This window comes from Hyperolius riggenbachi, chromosome 3 (assembly GCF_040937935.1).
Source record: "Hyperolius riggenbachi isolate aHypRig1 chromosome 3, aHypRig1.pri, whole genome shotgun sequence".
NCBI lineage: Eukaryota > Metazoa > Chordata > Amphibia > Anura > Hyperoliidae > Hyperolius > Hyperolius riggenbachi.
In genome coordinates, this window is record NC_090648.1 from 140,372,710 (window position 1) to 140,394,472 (window position 21,763).

The 21,763-nt window shown below is 45.9% G+C and overlaps 1 protein-coding gene across 2 annotated transcripts in view; it reads left to right on the forward strand.

Annotated features, from left to right (window-relative positions):
• LOC137561174 (gonadotropin-releasing hormone II receptor-like) overlaps nucleotides 1–21,044 on the forward strand; it is a 75,200-nt gene extending 54,156 nt beyond the window's left edge. For both annotated transcript variants that reach the window (XM_068272433.1, XM_068272432.1), the window contains exons 4-5: nucleotides 2,359–2,560; nucleotides 18,862–21,044. In XM_068272433.1, coding sequence (XP_068128534.1) covers nucleotides 2,359–2,560; nucleotides 18,862–19,265 — 606 coding nt within the window. In that variant the 3' untranslated portion in view covers nucleotides 19,266–21,044. The remainder of the gene's footprint in view (nucleotides 1–2,358; nucleotides 2,561–18,861) is intronic.
• The last annotated feature ends 719 nt before the right edge of the window (nucleotides 21,045–21,763 follow it).

Below are 21,763 nucleotides of genomic sequence, written 5' to 3' on the forward strand. Positions count from 1 at the left end.
AAAACTATTAACGATGGTGCAGTTACCTTCCAAACCAATGGTTCAATACAATATCCGATTAAAAGTCGCGTAGACTGCCAAAGTGCATATGTAATATACTTACTAACATGCCCCTGCAACCTGGCCTATGTAGGCCGCACTACCCAAAAATTCCAAACCAGACTTAATAAACACAGATTTAATGTTACCAAGGGGGAGCCAAAACATGGGGTGTCTAACCATTGTAATTTAGTGCACAATAGGAATTTTGACGTTCTGAGGGTCACCATAATAGAACAAGTGCATCATTCCAATAAGTATGAGAGATATCGCATGCTTTGTAGACGGGAGTCCTTTTGGATCTTGAAATTGGGGACATTGGAGCCGGGGGGTCTGAATAAGTGCCTTGAGGAGATGAGCCACCTACAACCCACTTTGCAATAGTATTGGAGTGTGACAAAGAATGGTATGTCTGCCTCGCAGTCCCCACGCTAGGTGGGGACTGTAAGACACAGGGCTTGGTTCGCAGGGGGGTGCTGGCTTGTGGCGCGGCCGTTTTCGCGCGTGTTTTCGCGCGGGGTCGTTGTCGTGTTCGCGCGCGGGCGCGGATCTTCGTGCAGGATCGTTGTCGCTTTCGCGCGGGGGTTCGCGTTTGCGCGCGGGGGCGGTGGCTGTTTCGCGCGGGGCGTCTGGTTGCGCGCGGGCGTGGAGATTCGCGCGGGGACGCCGGGGATTCACGCGGGGACGGCCGCGCTGGGGGTGGGCGCCCTTTTGTGAACCGGGCCCCCAGACTCATATGTATGTTCATATAGGTTAACTGTACATGCGCACCTTGATGTGTGTATGTATGTTATAAATTGATAATTGTCCCTTTGGGTCCTAGTTCGAACCCATGAGTCCTTATTAGGGGTTTTTGATGGCTCTGTATTGTCACGTTATACTTTGGAGAATGTGGGAGTTCAAACTGCAGTGGGAACTTTTATGTTTTACTTCTGGTCCTTGCTAGATTTCCTCCACTATGCACTGGGTGACTGATTACCTGCCTTACTATCTTAGTGCATGCATAGTAACTAATAGACTTTCCTTTCCTTTCTACTAAGGGTACTAAGGTAGTTTCGGATCTATTAGGATCATTAGGATCCCTTGAGGTCATTTCCCAGGCTAAGCTGATTGGCTATCATGTAGGATGTATGCTATATAAAGGATTGTGCTTGTCAATTGTAAATGTAAGACTTGAGAAAGCGGAGGATGTTCCTCCGGGAAACGCGTTGTCATTTTAATAAACCTTTATTTTATAGTCCCATATGTATTTTGTGCCATATTGTAACACTGTGGCCAGTCTATTCCCCTGCCTCTATTTTCACCATTCACGGACAATTGGACGCTGCTCACCACGCCTTCCAGCGTGTGTTTGAACAGACGTCCTCGCTACCATCGCAAGGAGGTCTGGAGCTGGTGACGTTGCCTCCGCCCTGTCTCTGCCTTGCTGCCACGGAGAGCCCGGTCCCCGGCTGCCTAAGAGGGACGCATGCGAATCGCGGCTGAGTACGCTGTACCGGCCACACTAATACTAGGTGAGACCTTTCCTAGTGTTAATTGATCTATCATTGCTGGAAATCTCAGAGCGCTCCTCTCTTTTTTACATATTCCTCTAGTGATTAACATGGGAGCAGCCGAGTGATTGTCGGGTGGCCAGATCGCACCTTGAGGGGCTCACTACCCCAGAACTTTTTACTTGATTTACATTCTAACATTTATCACATGGTGACATTTTTACTGCTGGCAGGTGATGTCATTGGAAGTAGCTGCTGCTTGCTTTTTTGGCAGTTGGAAACAGCTGTAAACAGCTATTTCCCACAATGCAACAAGGTTCACAGACAGGAAACTGCCAGGACCATGGTCCTCAAAGTTTCCTGTGGGAGAGGTTTCACCACAATATCAGCCATACAGCGCCCCCTGATGATCCGTTCGTGAAAAGGAATAGATTGCCCATGTAAAAGGAGGTATCAGCTACTGATTGGGATAAAGTTCAATTCTTTGTCACAGTTTCTCTTTAAATGGCAAGACAATATACTGTGTACAGCGCTGTGGAAGATGTCAGCGATATATAAATACTAAATAATAATAATTGCTTCAATTAACATTTAATTTGTAATTATTCCTAATTTCCTCATACTTATCTGCACAGCAGTACATGATCCTCAATAAAAGATAGAGCTTTAGCTAATGTTGTTTCACAGATGGAAATGTGAGCTACTGCATTTTATATGCCATGGATGCTTTTTCAGTCCCAGTTTGACTATGCTGATAAGAACCAATATCTTTACATTTCATGTGTGACTTTCAAAACACTTAATTACTTTCCTGCTGTTTTTGCAGCTGTTCCTGTTTCGCTTGCAGACGTTCCCTGGATCCAACTTCACACAGTGCGCCACACATGGGAGCTTCCCTGAGCGCTGGCAAGAGACAGTCTACAATATGTTCACATTCTGCACCTTGTTTGTCACTCCTTTGGGTGTCATGATTGTGTGCTACACACGCATTCTATGGGAGATCGGCAAGCAGATGAAGCACAAGAATGGTGAGATGAGCTTGTAACTATAGTTTAAGGACAACTGAAGCGGGAGGGATATGGAGGCTGACATATTTATTACCTTATACAGTGGCAAACCCAGGATTTTCAAGGGGGGAATTCCTGAAAGGTCTCCCTCAGTCATGCACAATGCAGTATAATAATATTGTAGGACATTATGCTGGGTACACATAATGCAATTTCCCTTCCAACTGACAGGATCTGACAATTATTTCCTAAATGTCCGATCTGCTCCTGATCGACAACAGGATCGATCAGGAGCAGTTTGGATACAGATAATGACAGCTGACATTGGTAATGAAGGGGAAAGTGAAGCATTCACTCAGCAGAGCACAGGGCTGGGGTCATACCTGACTCTGTTAAGTTCCCCAGAGCTGCTCCATGCTCTGTACACACGCTCTTGCTCCATGCTCTGTACACACGCTGTTGCTCCATGCTCTGTACACACGCTGCTGCTCCATGCTCTGTACACACGCCGCTGCTCCATGCTCTGTACACACGCCGCTGCTCCATGCTCTGTACACACGCTGTTGCTCCATGCTCTGTACACACGCTGTTGCTCCATGCTCTGTACACACGCTGCTGTTCCATGCTCTGTACACACACTGCTGCTCCATGCTCTGTACACACGCTGTTGCTCCATGCTCTGTACACACGCTGTTGCTCCATGCTCTGTACACACGCTGTTGCTCCATGCTCTGTACACACGCTGCTGCCCCATGCTCTGTACACACGCTGCTGCTCCAAGCTCTGTACATATGTGTAACTTAAACTTGACTTCTAACTATAAAGAGGTAGCAATATCAAGCAAAGTGGAAATAGCAGAGTATTGTACTGTGTTAGCTATCAGATAGTTTTGAAAGTTTTGAATCAGTATAGTACCATTCATTTGCCAACTTAAATAATTCAAAGTATTAGCCTTTTGCCTAAAAACATTCTTCAGACTTCTAAACTTTAGGTTTTTAGGCTGAAAGCTTAAACCACCTTAAAGTGTGATAAAACATACAATTTTAAAACATGGTGGACTATAGTACCCACTACGGATCATGCTCCAGCTGATCATTGTGTTTGGAGTCCCTCCCATTCCTCGTTTCAGGACCTTTTTCCCTACAGCCTTCGGGATATTCACTGGCCAATGAACAACCTGTTTTGAACTGGGCATGCCCAAGTTCCGATCTGAACATGCCTAGTGAAAGAAAGTGCTTGTGTGTGTCTTCTTTCTTTTGCGCACAAATGCTTTCTTTTACTGGACATGCCCAGTTTGGAACTCACATAGTGCTTGTGCACAGCCATGGGCACTTCCTGGAGGATATTTGACTGAGAGGCCCGTAGAATATTGAAGAGCTCAAAAACAAAAGCGAACAGGCAGTAAGAGGATGATCAGTAGCAAGTTATCTAGCTCACGAATGGCTTCATTCATAGAGTTGGGCCGAACCTCCGATTTTCGGTTCGCGAACCGGGTTCGCGAACTTTCGCGAAAGGTTCGGTTCGCGTTAAAGTTCGCGAACCGCAATAGACTTCAATGGGGATGCGAACTTTGAAAAAAAAAATTAATTATGCTGGCCACAAAAGTGATGGAAAAGATGTTTCAAGGGGTCTAACACCTGGAGGGGGGGATGGCGGAGTGGGATACATGCCAAAAGTCCCCGGGAAAAATCTGGATTTGACGCAAAGCAGCGTTTTAAGGGCAGAAATCACATTGAATGTTAAATGACAGGCCTAAAGTGCTTTCAAACATCTTGCATGTGTATACATCAATCAGGTAGTGTAATTAAGGTACTGCTTCACACTGACGCACCAAACTCATCGTGTAACGCACCGCAAACAGCTGTTTGTGTAGTGACGGCCGTGCTGGACTGGTGCGCACCATGGCGAGAGTGCAGGTTTTGGTGGCTTTACAGCCCATATGGTCAGTCACCTGGCTGATGTAGCTGAATGACAGAACAGTGACTGTCCAGCTGATCAAATTTGGTCTGACCACAATGAGGCAACGACCTTATTATCGTGGGTGTGCCCCCCGAGACACTCATCTAGGCGCCGGTCATTGCTCCATTGTGATACGCAAGCCCCTTCACCACGGCAAGGTAATGATCACGAAGGGGAATGGGCGCATGTTCATGCCTTTTCTTTTGTTGTTGCAGCTGCCCGCAGTGCAGCCAGAAAAATTAGGCAGTCATGTACACGCACCCGAAAAATTATTACAGCGGCCGCTGCTAGCAGCGGCCTAAAAAATTCAGCAATCCGCCTGGAGTCCCGGACCCTGTTGGTGGTGGCGGAGAAGGTAGTGAAGCGGCCTGCAGGCAGACATGCTGTGTGGAGGGACTGGGAGCGACTTAGTCTTCTTGGGGCAGGCCAGGCAGCCAGTCACACGGCGTGCAGGCAGAGATGCTGTATGTGCGGGGACTGACTTAGTCTTGGGGCGGGCAGCAGCCCTCCGGGATCCATGCCTCATTCATTTTTATAAAGGTGAGGTACTTAACACTTTTGTGACTTAGGCGACTTCTCTTCTCTGTGACAATGCCTCCAGCTGCGCTGAAGGTCCTTTCTGAGAGGACGCTTGCGGCAGGGCAGGAGAGAAGTTGGATGGCAAATTGGGACAGCTCTGGCCACAGGTCAAGCCTGCGCACCCAGTAGTTCAAGGGTTCCTCATCGCTGTTCACAGCAGTGTCTACATCCACACTTAAGGCCAGGTAGTCGGCTACCTGCCGTTCCAGGCGTTGGTGGAGGGTGGATCCGGAAGGGCTACGGCGAGGCGTTGGACTAAAGAACGTCCGCATGTCCGACATCACCATGAGATCGCTGGAGCGTCCTGTCTTTGACTGCGTGGACACGGGAGGAGGATTAGTGGCAGTGGTACCTTGCTGGCGTTGTGCCGTCACATCACCCTTAAAGGCATTGTAAAGCATAGTTGACAGCTGGTTCTGCATGTGCTGCATCCTTTCCACCTTCCGGTGAGTTGGTAACAGGTCCGCCACTTTGTGCCTGTACCGAGGGTCTAGTAGTGTGGCCACCCAGTACAGCTCATTCCCCTTGAGGTTTTTTATACGGGGGTCCCTCAACAGGCAGGACAGCATAAAAGACGACATCTGCACAAAGTCGGATCCAGTACCCTCCATCTCCTTTTGCTCTTCCTCAGTGACGTCAGGTAAGTCAACCTCCTCCCCCCAGCCGCGAACAATACCACGGGAAGGTTGCGCAGCACAAGCCCCCTGCGACGCCTGCTGCGGTTGTTCTCCTGCCGCTGTCCCCTCCTCCTCCTCCTCCTCCCCCAAAGAAACACCTTGCTCATCATCCTCTGAGTCTGACTCATCTTCTGCACATGACCTCTCTTCTTCCTCCTCCTCCCCCCTCTGTGCTGCCGCAGGTGTTGAGGAAACAGCTGGGTCTGATGAAAATTGGTCCCATGCCTGTTCCTGCCGTAACGGTTCCTGGTCACGCTCATTCGCAGCTTCATCCGCCACTCTACGCACAGCACGCTCCAAGAAGTACGCGTAGGGAATTAAGTCGCTGATGGTGCCCTCACTGCGGCTCACCAGGTTGGTCACCTCCTCAAACGGCCGCATGAGCCTGCATGCATTTTTCATCATTGTCCAGTTGTCGGGCCAGAACATCCCCATCTTCCCAGACTGTTTCGTTCTACTCCAGTTGTAGAGGTACTGGGTGACGGCTTTCTTCTGTTCTAGCAGGCGGGAGAACATGAGGAGGGTCGAGTTCCAGCGAGTGGGGCTATCGCAAATGAGGCGTCTCACCGGCATGTTGTTTTTACGCTGAATTTCTGCAAATCGTGCCATGGCTGTGTAAGAGCGCCTCAAATGCCCACAGAACTTCCTGGCCTGCTTCAGGACATCCGCTAAGCCAGGGTACTTTGCCACAAATCTTTGAACCACCAGATTCATGACATGTGCCATGCAGGGTATGTGTGTCAGCTTCCCCATATGCAAAGCGGCAAGCAGATTGCTGCCGTTGTCGCACACCACGTTGCCTATCTCCAGGTGGTGCGGGGTCAGCCACTCATCCACCTGTTTCTTAAGAGCAGCCAGGAGAGCTGCTCCAGTGTGACTCTCCGCTTTGAGACAAGCCATGTCTAAGATGGCGTGACACCGTCGTACCTGGCATGCAGCATAGGCCCTGCGGAGCTGGGGCTGTGTAGCTGGAGAGGAGAACTGCCACTCAGCCAAGGAGGAGGAGGAGGACAGCGAAGAGCATGTAGCAGGAGGAGAGGAGGTGGCAGGAGGCCTGCCTGCAAGCCGTGGAGGTGTCACAATTTGGTCCGCCGCTTTCTGCTTGCCATCGTTCACCACCAGGTTCACCCAATGGGCTGTGTAGGTAATGTAGCGGCCCTGCCCGTGCTTGGCAGACCAGGCATCCGTGGTCAGGTGTACCCTTGACCCAACGCTCTTCGCAAGAGATGACACCACTTGCCTCTCAACTTCACGGTGCAGTTGGGGTATGGCCTTTCTGGAAAAATAAGTGCGGCCTGGCATCTTCCACTGCGGTGTTCCGATGGCCACAAATTTACGGAAGGCCTCAGAGTCCACCAGCCGGTATGGTAACAGCTGGCGAGCTAACAGTTCCGCCACGCCAGCTGTCAGACGCCGGGCAAGGGGGTGACTGGCCAAAAGTGGCTTCTTCCGCTCAAACATTTCCTTCACGGACACCTGACTGCTGCTGTGGGCAGAGGAGCAGGAACCGCTCAAGGGCAGAGGCGGAGTGGAGGAGGGTGCCTGTGAAGGTGCAAGGGAGAGAGCGGCATAAGCAGATGATGCACCTGAAGGAGGAAGAGGAGAAGGAGGGTGACTTTGCTTTTGTGTGCTGCTGCTGCTTTTGCTCAGGTGGCCATCCCATTGCTGTTTGTGCCTTTTCTGCAGGTGCCTTCGTAAGGCACTTGTCCCTACGTGAGTGTTGGCCTTTCCACGGCTCAATTTTTGTTGGCAGAGCGAACAGATGGCTTTGGTCCGATCTGAGGCACACACATTAAAAAATTTCCACACCGCTGAGCCACCCTGGGATGTGGGCACCTCAGCAGCTGATGCTGAAGGGCAAGTTGGCTGGCTGTACATAGGTGGCGAATCTGGCGATACATGGTGCCGGACTCTGCCACCAGCTGTTTCTGACGAAGAGCTGCCCCAGCTTCTTTCAGCAACTTCTATCCTCCTACTACTCTCTGACTCCCCCTCTGAACTGTCCCCCTCTTCATCTCCTCTATTGGGAACATACAGAGGATCCCTATCATCGTCATCATCGTAATCATCCTGCCCAGCTTCGCTTGCCTCAGAAAAATCCAAATGTGTAGGTCCTTCATCCTCCTTACACGTTACATCCATAGTGTTGTCGCGTAACGCAGACATATGAGCTGGTGAAAATTCATCTGGCTGTAACAATGGCTGTGCATCAGTGATTTCACCACCACTAAATAATTCTTGCGAAGTGTCAAATGCAGCGGAAGTGGTGCTAGTAGTAGCGCTGGTGGCTGAGCAAGATGAGGTGTTCTGTGTCGCTAAATACTCAACCACGTCCTGACAATCTTGGGAGGTGATGGGACGTGCCTTCTTCCGAGCACTGTACTGTGGGCCAGGTCCACACGAAATTACATTTACACGACCTCGCGCAGACCTGCCGGGTGGCCTTCCTCTGCCTCTGCCACTACCTCTTCCTCTACCTGTTTTGTCCATATCGGGTATGCACGGAGTGGTATATCACACTGCGTGCACTCACGTAGGTAGGTGGGTTCACTTAACTGCACAGGTATGCGCACTGATGCGGTGGGTTCACTGAACAGTACAGGTATACAGTGGCGGGTTCACTGAACACAACAGGTATGCAGTGGCGTGTTCACTAAACAGGTATACAGTGGCAGGTCCACTGAACAGAACAGGTATACAGTGGCGGGTTCACAGAACAGGTATACAGTGGTGGGTCCACTGAACAAAACAGGTATACAGTGGCGGGTTCACAGAACAGGTATGCAGTGGCAGGTTCACTGAACACAACAGGTATGCAGTGGCGTGTTCACTAAACAGGTATACAGTGGCAGGTCCACTGAACAGAACAGGTATACAGTGGCGGGTTCACAGAACAGGTATACAGTGGCGGGTCCACTGAACAGAACAGGTATACAGTGGCGGGTTCACAGAACAGGTATACAGTGGCGGGTCCACTGAACAGAACAGGTATACAGTGGCGGGTTCACAGAACAGGTATACAGTGGCGGGTCCACTGAACAGAACAGGTATACAGTGGCGGGTTCACAGAACAGGTATACAGTGGCAGGATCACTGAACAGGTATGCAGTGGCAGGATCACAGTACAGGTATGCAGTGGGCTGGGGGCTCACTGAACAGAACAGGTATGCTGTGGCAGGATCACTGAACAGCTATGCAGTGGCAGGATCACAGTACAGGTATGCAGTGGGCTGAGGGCTCACTGAACAGAACAGGTATGCTGTGGCAGGATCACTGAACAGCTATGCAGTGGCAGGATCACAGTACAGGTATGCAGTGGGCTGAGGGCTCACTGAACAGAACAGGTATGCTGTGGCAGGATCACTGAACAGGTATGCAGTGGCAGGATCACAGTACAGGTATGCAGTGGGCTGAGGGCTCACTGAACAGAACAGGTATGCTGTGGCAGGATCACTGAACAGCTATGCAGTGGCAGGATCACAGTACAGGTATGCAGTGGGCTGAGGGCTCACTGAACAGAACAGGTATGCTGTGGCAGGATCACTGAACAGGTATGCAGTGGCAGGATCACAGTACAGGTATGCAGTGGGCTGAGGGCTCACTGAACAGAACAGGTATGCTGTGGCAGGATCACTGAACAGGTATGCAGTGGCAGGATCACAGTACAGGTATGCAGTGGGCTGAGGGCTCACTGAACAGAACAGGTATGCTGTGGCAGGATCACTGAACAGGTATGCAGTGGCAGGATCACAGTACAGGTATGCAGTGGGCTGGGGGCTCACTGAACAGAACAGGTATGCTGTGGCAGGATCACTGAACAGCTATGCAGTGGCAGGATCACAGTACAGGTATGCAGTGGGCTGAGGGCTCACTGAACAGAACAGGTATGCTGTGGCAGGATCACTGAACAGCTATGCAGTGGCAGGATCACAGTACAGGTATGCAGTGGGCTGAGGGCTCACTGAACAGAACAGGTATGCTGTGGCAGGATCACTGAACAGGTATGCAGTGGCAGGATCACAGTACAGGTATGCAGTGGGCTGAGGGCTCACTGAACAGAACAGGTATGCTGTGGCAGGATCACTGAACAGGTATGCAGTGGCAGTATCACAGTACAGGTATGCAGTGGGCTGAGGGCTCACTGAACAGAACAGGTATGCTGTGGCAGGATCACTGAACAGGTATGCAGTGGCAGTATCACAGTACAGGTATGCAGTGGGCTGAGGGCTCACTGAACAGAACAGGTATGCTGTGGCAGGATCACTGAACAGGTATGCAGTGGCAGGATCACAGTACAGGTATGCAGTGGGCTGAGGGCTCACTGAACAGAACAGGTATGCTGTGGCAGGATCACTGAACAGCTATGCAGTGGCAGGATCACAGTACAGGTATGCAGTGGGCTGAGGGCTCACTGAACAGAACAGGTATGCTGTGGCAGGATCACTGAACAGGTATGCAGTGGCAGGATCACAGTACAGGTATGCAGTGGGCTGAGGGCTCACTGAACAGAACAGGTATGCTGTGGCAGGATCACTGAACAGGTATGCAGTGGCAGGATCACAGTACAGGTATGCAGTGGGCTGGGGGCTCACTGAACAGAACAGGTATGCTGTGGCAGGATCACTGAACAGCTATGCAGTGGCAGTATCACAGTACAGGTATGCAGTGGGCTGAGGGCTCACTGAACAGAACAGGTATGCTGTGGCAGGATCACTGAACAGGTATGCAGTGGCAGTATCACAGTACAGGTATGCAGTGGGCTGAGGGCTCACTGAACAGAACAGGTATGCTGTGGCAGGATCACTGAACAGGTATGCAGTGGCAGGATCACAGTACAGGTATGCAGTGGGCTGAGGGCTCACTGAACAGAACAGGTATGCTGTGGCAGGATCACTGAACAGCTATGCAGTGGCAGGATCACAGTACAGGTATGCAGTGGGCTGAGGGCTCACTGAACAGAACAGGTATGCTGTGGCAGGATCACTGAACAGGTATGCAGTGGCAGGATCACAGTACAGGTATGCAGTGGGCTGAGGGCTCACTGAACAGAACAGGTATGCTGTGGCAGGATCACTGAACAGGTATGCAGTGGCAGGATCACAGTACAGGTATGCAGTGGGCTGGGGGCTCACTGAACAGAACAGGTATGCTGTGGCAGGATCACTGAACAGCTATGCAGTGGCAGGATCACAGTACAGGTATGCAGTGGGCTGAGGGCTCACTGAACAGAACAGGTATGCAGCCAGGAAGAAGTTAAGCCTAACTAATCTTTCCCTGAGAGACAGTCTGCAGCAGCTCGCCCTACTCTGACTAATGCAGGCACACGAGTGGCCGTAATGGCCGCCGCTGCCTGCCTTATATAAGGGGGGGTGGGGCTCCAGGGGCTAGTGTAGCCTAATTGGCTACACTGGGCCTGCTGACTGTGATGTAGAGGGTCAAAGTTGACCCTCAGGTGCATTATGGGGCGAACCGAACTTCTTCCGCAAAAGGTTCGCGTGCGGTACCCGCACGCGAACCACCTAAGTTCGCGCGAACCCCGTTCGCCGGCGAACCGTTCGGCCCAACTCTATTCATTCACTAAGATTTTTAGCTTCAGGGTTGCTTTATGGTCTAAATTTTGTAAGTTAGCCAATAAATGATATCATCCTGATTCAATTCTTTCTGTTTCCATGTGGGAATGTAGCACTAGTACAAACAATCATAAATAGGAGTTCAGGAATGTGGCAGGAAAGATTATCACAGGGATACAACTAGTTTTGAAATTGTTAGATGGAGGCTTAGAAAGTCCAGATCAATGTTGAGACCCGGATCTTTTGATTTCAAATGTCTTTCTTTCATGAGCATTTTTAAATGACCCTACAAAACTATAACAGTCATGTTTTGATCATTTGTTTTGGAAAAGTCATGGCCAATATTAAAACAATCACCATCCGTGTTCTGTTACATTGTTTTAATGCAGTTTAGCACTCTGTCTGCAAGACCTGTAACGAATGTGGCACACCTTACTGTGTCACCTCTTTGGTGTGTCTCCATGGTAGGTGATTGTTACTGTATTGTCTTTTGTCTTTGCATTGTACATTGTTAATATGATGTGGTGAGTTATGTATGTGCCAACCCAATCCCGGGCATGACCCGGTCATGCTTGGCAAAATAAATTATTCAGATTTTTTTTGTAGTTTCTGTGAGGTTACCGCAATATAGCTTCCCAAATCACGTCTGTAGCATGATATATGCCACAATACTGGGTGAACAAGTTTATAATCTTTTGACAATAAACGGTCTGGATGAGGTTGTGATTGCACAGTTTCTGGTGTTATATTGCTATATGGAGCGAGAGAACTGCTTCTTTATAATCAGATGATCATGTGCTACGCATTCCTAAACTCTTATTTATGACTGTTTATATTCTTGCTATAGTTTCACATTGGGGTATATTCACTAAAATGTGATGCATAAAGTCTTGCGTACCATGAGTAGAGCCTAAATAACTACATTACATACAATGCATTACGTTCTACTCATCATCGTAAGTAAACAAGTTATTCTCATTACTGCAGTTTAGTGAATATGTTCCATTGACTGATATGACTGCCAAGGCCGGATTCATATATTTTCTGTCCCTGGGCCAAATGTACTGTGACTCCCCTTCAATGTGCAGCAGCGCCCCTCCTATTCCATTTGCAGCCCCCTCTTCCATGTGCATCTATGTACTGCAGCCCCTCTCTTTCTTGAACAGCTTGCATGAATATTAGATTTCCTTTTTCTTACGATTCTCCCCATTTCCAGCCACTTCTTTCATATATATCAACCTCTTTTTCATGACCAGGTGCCCTCTTGGGCTTGCTGCCCAAGGCCCAGCCTTTTGTGGCCTTTTCCCGACAACTGTCTCTGTAAATTCAGGTGTTACAATTCAGTGCTTAGTTATTTTGACAATAGCAGGGATCCCAAAAGCTAATCCTATAACAATGTTGGCAGTGCAAGTAAAAAGAATATTCCATTCTAAACTAAGCCATTTTAACCTTTTGCGGATTGACATAGTTTGAATCTACGTCCAGCAGGTGGTGCTGCCGCCCTGACTAGACGTAGATTCAACGTCCACGATTACGAACCGTCCCGACGCGGTCGTGCGCACCGGAGAGTGGAGATTAAGCTGTCATATGACAGCTGACATCCCCCCTCAGTGATCAGAAGCCATCGCGCATGGCTTCTGATCACGTGATCACTATGATCGCCGGCGGATCATAGTGATCACTTATAGAGCTACGGCGGTGGGGGGGAAAGAAGAGGATCCACTCACCTTCTTGCCGTTCCCCCGACGATCGGCGCTCCCCTACGCTCTGGCCAGCATCCCTGCTGTATTGATGCTAAGTGCCGGGTCCCGGCTTGATGACATCATCAAGCCGGGACCCGGTGTGCCAATGAAATAACCTACCCATCTGATCTTCCTACATCCAGTGACAAACGCATAGCAGGAGGGTTAAGGGTTAGGGAAGGGGATGGAATAGTTAAGTCTATGGGAAGTAGGTTAGCTCGACGGTGTGGGTTAATTCGTTAGAGCACTGGCACTTAGCGGCAGTACGAGCCGGGAAGCCAGCGAGAGCGGAGGTGTCTACAGCTGCTCATCGCTGGAGCCTGGGAGGTGAGTAAAGGCTGCTGGCGAAGGGGGGACATCTGGAAGAAGGGGGGGATACACAGCCCAGCAAACCCCAGCAGGGATCGGCTGCCTGAACCCCCAAACCCATACCCCTCCCGCATGTAAAATGCCTGGTCCTTAAGGCAACCGGTCCCGAAGGGGTTAATGATACTAACACAATAACACAGCTGCAATCAGTGTAGTTACATTGAGTCAACCACGGATGAGAATTCAATTCAGTTGCAATAAATTGAATCATTAATATCATCACATATGAGTTGATGTGTGCTGTCAGCTTAAATTGTGTGAAAGTTTTCATGATGATTTTTAGATTGCTTCCCTGACAGGTTAAATATGCTCTACTTGTCAAAATGAATAAACCCAAATACCTTTATTTTTAATCTCAAACAGGTATGTAACCTAATGCTGGGAATACACCATGAGATTTTCTGCCAGATAGATGGTTCGATAGATCATTTCTGACAGGTCCGATCTGATTTTCGATCGTTTTTCTGATCGATTTCTCATAGAAATGAATGGAAATCAATCAGAAAATCGAATGGAAAAACAATCGGACAGTAAATCTGCTGAAAAATTGTATTGTGTATTCCAAGCATAAGACCAGTTTTTCAAGAACCAATGAAAGCTAGTAGAAGAGGCGTGATCACCTTACGGTCCATTCACATTATGCACAACACAGAGGAGAAATTACATTTCTGTGGAAAGCGCCAGTGAACTATCCCTGCCATTTTTTTTTGGTGCTGCATAGGCAACACGCCTTTGTCAGATTTAGCACTCACCTTTAGGATGAAGAACAGAAAACATCCATATGATTACGATTGTTGTGCAAAACAGTACATACACTATTTCATTACCTTATGTGTGGCTGTTTGTATGGCAGTTTGGGCCTTATTTTTTTTTATTCCACAGAAATGGAATTGATACAAAGATTTTGCTGGGGGTTGGCCGAAACTGAATTGTAGTTACACCCCTGCTAAATTTACCATTTTTTGGCTCCAACCACAACCTGTCATGACCATAGCCATGTTGCATGGATAAGAAGCCTGTAGAGACATTTGTTAATAATAAACACAGGTTTTCTGGGTAATGCTTTCTCCAATGATTTGAAGCTCAGGAGACCATAGTAAATTAGGACCATTGTGTATTATTAACCAAATGTATTAAAGGGGAACTGTAGTGAAAATAACATAATGAATAAAATGTTTTTTTTTTTTTTTTGTTTATGTTTTTTACAATATTCATTCATAAATTATTTAGTATATTTAGTAAGTGTTTGCCATTGTAAAACCTTTCCTCACCCTGATTTACATTCTGAAATGTATCACTATTGGCAACATCTTTAGTCCTGTCAGGTGATCTCTGCAGAATATTTGTTGACTGAGAGCTCCAAAGCCAATACAAATAATACCCAGTCTCCCAGAATGCTCTGGGTTGAGAATTCCGCAAAACTAAACAGCCTGAGGCTAAGCATCACGGGGAGGGCGGGGTCACATACAATATACAGCAATATATAGATATAGGAAGGGTTTCTGATGTTGAAACTAGGAAAATTATTGTACAAGTGGGAATCCTGAATAATTTACTGCAGTCTACTATATGCAACTACAGTGCCTCTTTAAGTATATTTAACTAATACAGCACGGCTAGACAGTGTATGTACGCCCCTGTGGACTTCACTTCAGCTCCAGGGGCGTAGATACATGTATCCTGCAGTTTACAGTAGCGCGCGCCCGTGCATGCGCTGACACTCGCACCTGCGACCCCCCCATGGTACAGTACTGATTGGGGAATAGGAACATGTGTTGCCATTCACTGAGCAGATTGCCAGTAGTGAATGATCATCTGGCATCAATCAGATCATGCCGATGGGCATTTACAAAACAAAAGTAAAAGACACAGTTTTACACTAATTCCTGTGTACTGACACAGGATCGTGTGGCGACATCCAGTGGCCAAAAATAAAAATGCACATACTAATGTTAAATAAATAAAATGTCCCCAATTTTAACCCCTTATTTCCCTCTCCACTATGGTTACCTTGCTTAAAACAAAAAAAGTGACAGCATTCAAAGAATCTTAAATAGTTACTTTAGGGACACAGTGATATACCCTTATGACATACTTATTAACAAAGCTAAGCAATTTGTATTGATCATTGTACCGTAATTATTCATCTTCCGTAGTTTAAAGAAACACAAATGGAAAAAATACACCTTTATTTCCAAATAAAATATTGTCCACATACATTGTACTAGGGACACAATTTAAACGTTGTATCAACAAGGACAAATGGGCAAATAAAAAGCATGGGTTTTATCTATCATAGCACATTTTATTTTAAAACTATAATGGCTGAAAATTGAGAAACAATAATTTTTAAAAAAATTTTCCTATTATTCCCATTAAAAGGCATATAATAAAACATTTTTTTTAAGCAAAATGTACCACTTAAAGAAAGCCTAATTTGTGTCGAAAAAAATAATGTATAGATCATTTTAGTGTGATAAGTGGGGATAAAGTTATAAGCGATAAAGTTATAAGCGAATTAATGGGAGGAGCATGATGTTTTCAAGGGACAATAACATGTGGTGGGGAACTGGTTAATAACCCAGATTTTGTCACCAGAGACCACGTGTTCCCCATGAATGGTAGAATAGAGTGAAAGATGTCAGCGCAGAAGTGAGAACATGAAAATCCTCTTTGACTATCCAACTTGACGTAAAGCTTCTCAGGGATTCCCTGCTATGGCCCAATATCTGCACAGTCCGAGTTTATCTAGGCTTTAGGATGTAAAGAAAGGCTGCTAATTGGGTTTACAACATCCCTCTTAAGTCAGGCTAAGAGGGAGCTTGCAAACCTCATTTATGTTATAGCGAATGACAGGGGGGTAATGACTTGTTGCTCAGAGTCTTTCCTCAGGAAGTGCAGCAAAATGCATTTACAATTCCCCTATTCCTATGGTTCCCCTAGGTGACTAAGAGCTCTACATACATTTGTAACGCATGTTGGAATGGAAAAACACTAAAAAAAAAAAGATCTAGGCTCATGGTCATCTGCAACACAGTTGTTCATTCACTTTGCCATGCAGAATCTCAGGGAAAATAATAGTTTACCATTCAAGTGCCACGTGCATAATAAAATAAAGCATTTCAAATGGCCTTCCAAGTTATTTATGTTGGGGCATAATATCATTAAGTTATTATCGGAGGGGCATAACTGGTCGACGGCCACACTGGTTATCAGATGACACGTAGGGCAGCACTAGTTTTTAGGGGGACATATGGAAGCAATTGTTACAAGAAGGGGAACATAGAAGAAGCAGAAAAAAAGGCGCTGGAGCTCTTTCGAAAAAAAAATAGGGCTGCCATAGGAGCCCATAATAAAAGCCGCGATTAGCTGCAAAGAGAGGAAATTTGGGTGCACAGCGGCAGCCGCTATCGGGCACCTCCGGGCGCCTCTATCTGCCTTCTTTGCCGTAATCTTTTATAATGGTGCCCGATTAGCAGCAATAATAATATCAAATGTCGGTACTAAGATTTACAGAGAGTTACCTATTTTTGCCGCATATTGCGGCTTTGTGGTAGAGGGAGAGGAAAGGTTCGGGTGGCGTTTAGGGTTAGGAAAAACCAGGGGGGTTAGGGTTAGACACCACTAGGAAGGGTCTTAGGTTTAAAGGGAACCTTAGCTGAGAGGGATATGGATGTTTCCTTTTAAACAATACCAGTTGCCTGGTAGTCCTGCTGATCTCTTTGGCTGCAGCAGTGACTGAATCACACATATAAAACAAGCATGCAGCTAATCCAGTCTGACTTCAGTCAGAGCACCTGATCTGCATGCTTGTTCAGGGGCTATGGCTAAAAGTATTAGAGACACATGATCAGCAGGAGAGTCAGGCAACTTTTATTATTTTAAAAGGAAAAAACCATATCCTTCTCAGTTTAGGTTCCCTTTAAGCACCACCAGGGTGATCTTAGGGTTGGGAACCACCAGGGGGGGGGGGTCTTAATGTCAGGCACACTGAGGGGTATTAGGGTTAGGCAGCACCAGTAGGGTGCGCTCAGGGTTAGGCATCAGGGGTACACAATGGCAACATTTGTTATTATCTGGAGTTATCATGTTGTTAGTTGCTACCGTGCTGCTTATAATTATTCATACCTCTGGCATATTTTGACTTAAAGTTACTTTTATTCAACCAGCAAGTCATTTTTTGATGGGAAATGACATAGGTGTCTCCCAAAAGATAATAAGACAGCATCAGTTTTTATTTACATTTGAGCAAAAGTGTCCAGTCCAAAATTATTCATTCATACCCTTCACAAACTGTCTCGCTGTTGTAACGCATCCTATTTACCCTGATTAATTGGGAACAGCTGTTTTAATCAACTCAACAGGTGAAAAACAGCAGCTCTCTGCAGTTGGTTTGTAGACAGTCATGGCTAAGACAAAGGAGCTCAGTAAGGACCTGCAGCTGCGCATTGTGGCTGCTCACAAGTCAGGAAAGGGCTACAAGGCCATTTCTAAATGTTTTCAAGTTCCAGTGGCTTCAGTGCAAAGTATTATTAAAAAATTCAAGATGTTCCGCACTGTGGGAAATCTAAGAGGACATGGTCGGAAGCCAAAAGTGACACCTGTACTGGTGACTACACACTGGAATCTTATCTGGACAGCTCTTTCAGAGTGAGGAAACCAGCAGCTGCAGGTTATACTGTTTGCAGATGACAGGTCTTACTAGCTCAAGATATACACAGGCTTTATTTTATTATAAAATAAATACACATTATCTATCAAGCTATCTATCTCCCGAAAAAAAAGTAATCGTGTATTCCCAGCAGAAGGGGTGTGAGAAAAACCCAGATTTGATATTGGTTGAATTGAAAACTTGCACTTATCGTAAGAGCCATCTCTGACAACGCATAAGTGTGTACCTAGTACATTGACAATGGCATTCAAAATATGGGCAGGGAACTGCATAATTAACTAGGTGAGGATGGGTGGAGAAACATTATGTTTCTGGGGCAGAGCCCTACTTACTGCTTTCATTCTTTATCACGGCACAACAGGAAATGGGTAGCACTGATTGAAAGAAAGTTAAGGTGATTTGAAAGCTACGTGGAACATGTTTATTTTTGAAATTCACAGAAAATTCAGATACTATTGTATCTAAAATCTGAATAATTCATAATGCATCAAATTATGTTCAGGGCAGTGTGGAGAGTTTTAGCAAATTACAGTCTAGCTGAAATATTTTTGCTTGTACAAGAGGACAGCAGCATTTTACACTGATGTTTCTATACACATTGTAAAGCACCTGTACTTTAAAATATTTAACATGCTTTTCATCACTTAGGAGCTATAGTGAATGTGTTTGTTTGCAGCGGAGACCCCAAGATAATTCAGCTAGTGACCTACAAACAACTGATTTATAACTGATGTGTGTTTTTATAATTTCTCAGAGCTTGCACGAAGTAAGAATGACCTCATCTCCAAAGCAAGGCTAAAAACTATGAAGATGACACTGGTTATTGTGGTATCCTTCATGATTTGTTGGACTCCTTATTATCTCTTAGGAATATGGTACTGGTTCCAACCAGAGATGATCCTTCTCACCCCTGAATACGTCCACCACAGCCTGTTTCTCTTTGGTCTCCTTCACACCTGCACTGACCCCCTGGTATATGGACTATACACACCTTCATTTAAAGAGGACATGCGCACATGGCTCAGGAGACTTGGGGGTCTGCTGACCAGGAAAGCAATGGGTAGCAAGCAGATGGTGGACTCTGAGACAAACATCAAAGACTTTACCTCCATGGCTGGGCCAACAACTACTGGCACTACACTTCAATCCATATTTTAGCACATATTTTGGTCACATTGAACGGTCATTAGTTTCCTCACTTTTAGAAAAACGCGTGACCTCAGTTTCATATGAGTTGCATTCATTTGGCCTGTTTAAAATCAGTTTGCCATTCAATAAATTAGCTCAGTTTAGCTTCGGCATCAAAAGCATACATGCGTTTTCTGTGCCAGAACCGCAGATCCATTTAACTGGGTTTAGGATATCAGGGTAACGGAAATACTGTAATATCATTATTTCAGCCACCCTTGTGGACCACAGCTGCACATTGTCCTCTCCACATACCCCAACCACACACTTGTCCTATTCCTGAACCTTACATCTCTCTTTCACATAACACTAAATATAACCTGTTCATAACTACGCGTCACCCCTTGACACTCCAAGCCTTAACCTTGCACCTAACTCTTTGCCTCCCAAGTGCCTACTGCTTGAAACCTTTTATCATTCCTTAGCCCTTAACCTAACCTTTAACATGATCCCTAAGCAGTCTCTAATGCTAGGTGCACTCGGTGCAACTTCCCGTCAGATCAACGGGTCATACCGATTACTGCCGACTTGTCTGATCTGCTCCCAATTGATGATTGGATTGATTTTGTAAAGTGATGATCTGAAAATGTAAACCATTTTATGGCCAGCTTCACACTATGCTTGTTTGGTAATCAGTTAGAGGTTAGGGTCCCTTCCAGAATGATGGCCTCATCACGGTGGAAGGGTCCAGTACGGAACACTCTGCTTGCAAACAGTTTTTGGAAGCAAACATCCTCCATTAATGTTAATTTGTTGCATCGTTTTGAATGCAAGATATGTATTTTGCCTACAATTAGGCTCTGCAAACCTATGCTGTTATTTCTTCAGATGCAGCCTGTTTTGGGAAGCCCTGCCACCTCTCCCAGATGATCTGAAAATTGATCCCATTATTGATTGGTAGCAGTTTGGACATATACTGTACACAAGATGCAACTTCCCATCAGACTACCCATCTCTGCCGGGAAATTGCATCGTGTGTAACTAGTATGACTTTAGCCATCCTCATACTTTCACCAAGCTGTAACCAATAAACTTATTTGAAAACCGTGTTCACAAAGTGTTCAATATTTCAGATATTTCTACAATATACAAGTGCTTTAAACTTACAGCCCATGTAATCAATGGGCTTGCTCACATCTGATACATTATTCCATCCACAGAAAACAAACTTGGGAGCCGTATGTTTTTTTTACTGCTCACGCCTCAAATGTTTACATTTCATGTATTATTAGTGGCCACAGACACATTAACACGTACAAATGTGCATATTATACATAGGAAAACGCATGCAAAATAAGTGTGAACAAGAATTGACCCTAACACTGGTCTAAAACCTAATGATGATCACACCATCTCTAACCTTCCTAACCCTAGCAAAGCTTAATACCTACCTCAGGTGCCACTCTGCACTCAGATGGAAGGTGATATAAAAAGCCGCTTGGGCATGAGGCTAAAGTCATTGAATTAACAGTTATCAAAGAGGAACTGTAACGACATATAGTAGAATGCAGTAAATTATTCAGTAGACTCACTTTTACGTTAAAAATCCTGTTCTGGGAGACCAGAGATATTTTCTGCTGGCTTCAGGACTCTCAGCAAACGAACATTCCCCAGAGATCACCTGCCAATACTAAAGATGTTGCCATCTATGATACATTAAAGAAAGTAAATCAGGGAGAGGGAAGATTTTACAACAGGCAAACACTTATTAAATAATTTATAAATTAAAGCGGTCTAACACCCAGCATTTCAACATTGTTTTAAAAGATTACACACAGCTTAGCAACTATTATGCCAGATTTTTTTTTAAGCAGAAATTCACTGAATGGGTTAAACATGACATTTTAGTGTTGCATTTAGCTAGAAATCCGCATCCGTGCTGAGGTGTAGATACAAATGTATCTTTGTTTGGAATGCAAATAGACCTCTGAAAAGCCTGTCTGGGAAGCCCTCTGTGCTCTCTCAGAGAGGTGTTTGTTTATTTACATTGAAAATAGATACATTTGTATCTAAACCTCAGCACAGACACGGATTTCTAGCTAAATGCAACACTAAAATGTCATGTTTAACCCATTCAGTGAATTTCTGCAAATAATAATAGTTTCTAAGCTGTAAGCAATCTTTTAAAGCAAAGTTGAAATGCTGGGTGTTAAACCACTTTAATATTGTAAAAAAAAAGCCATTTTATTCATTATTATTTTGACTACAGTTCCTCTTTAACTTTAGAGTAGCTATGTGCATGACTTTGTAGTTGTACAGATTTCCATGTCTACAAGAATAATGTTCCAAACTGCCCCGGTGAGCCTCCTACAGCTTTTCACACCACTGATATTTTTTCAGGTATGCTGGATGGCGTACATTTGGAGTTGAACACTCCAGTTACAAAGCCCCTATATAACATGTTCACTGCTACCGCTTATAAATTCACAGCCATGTTGTATATATTAAAAACGGGTACCTTTGCTTTA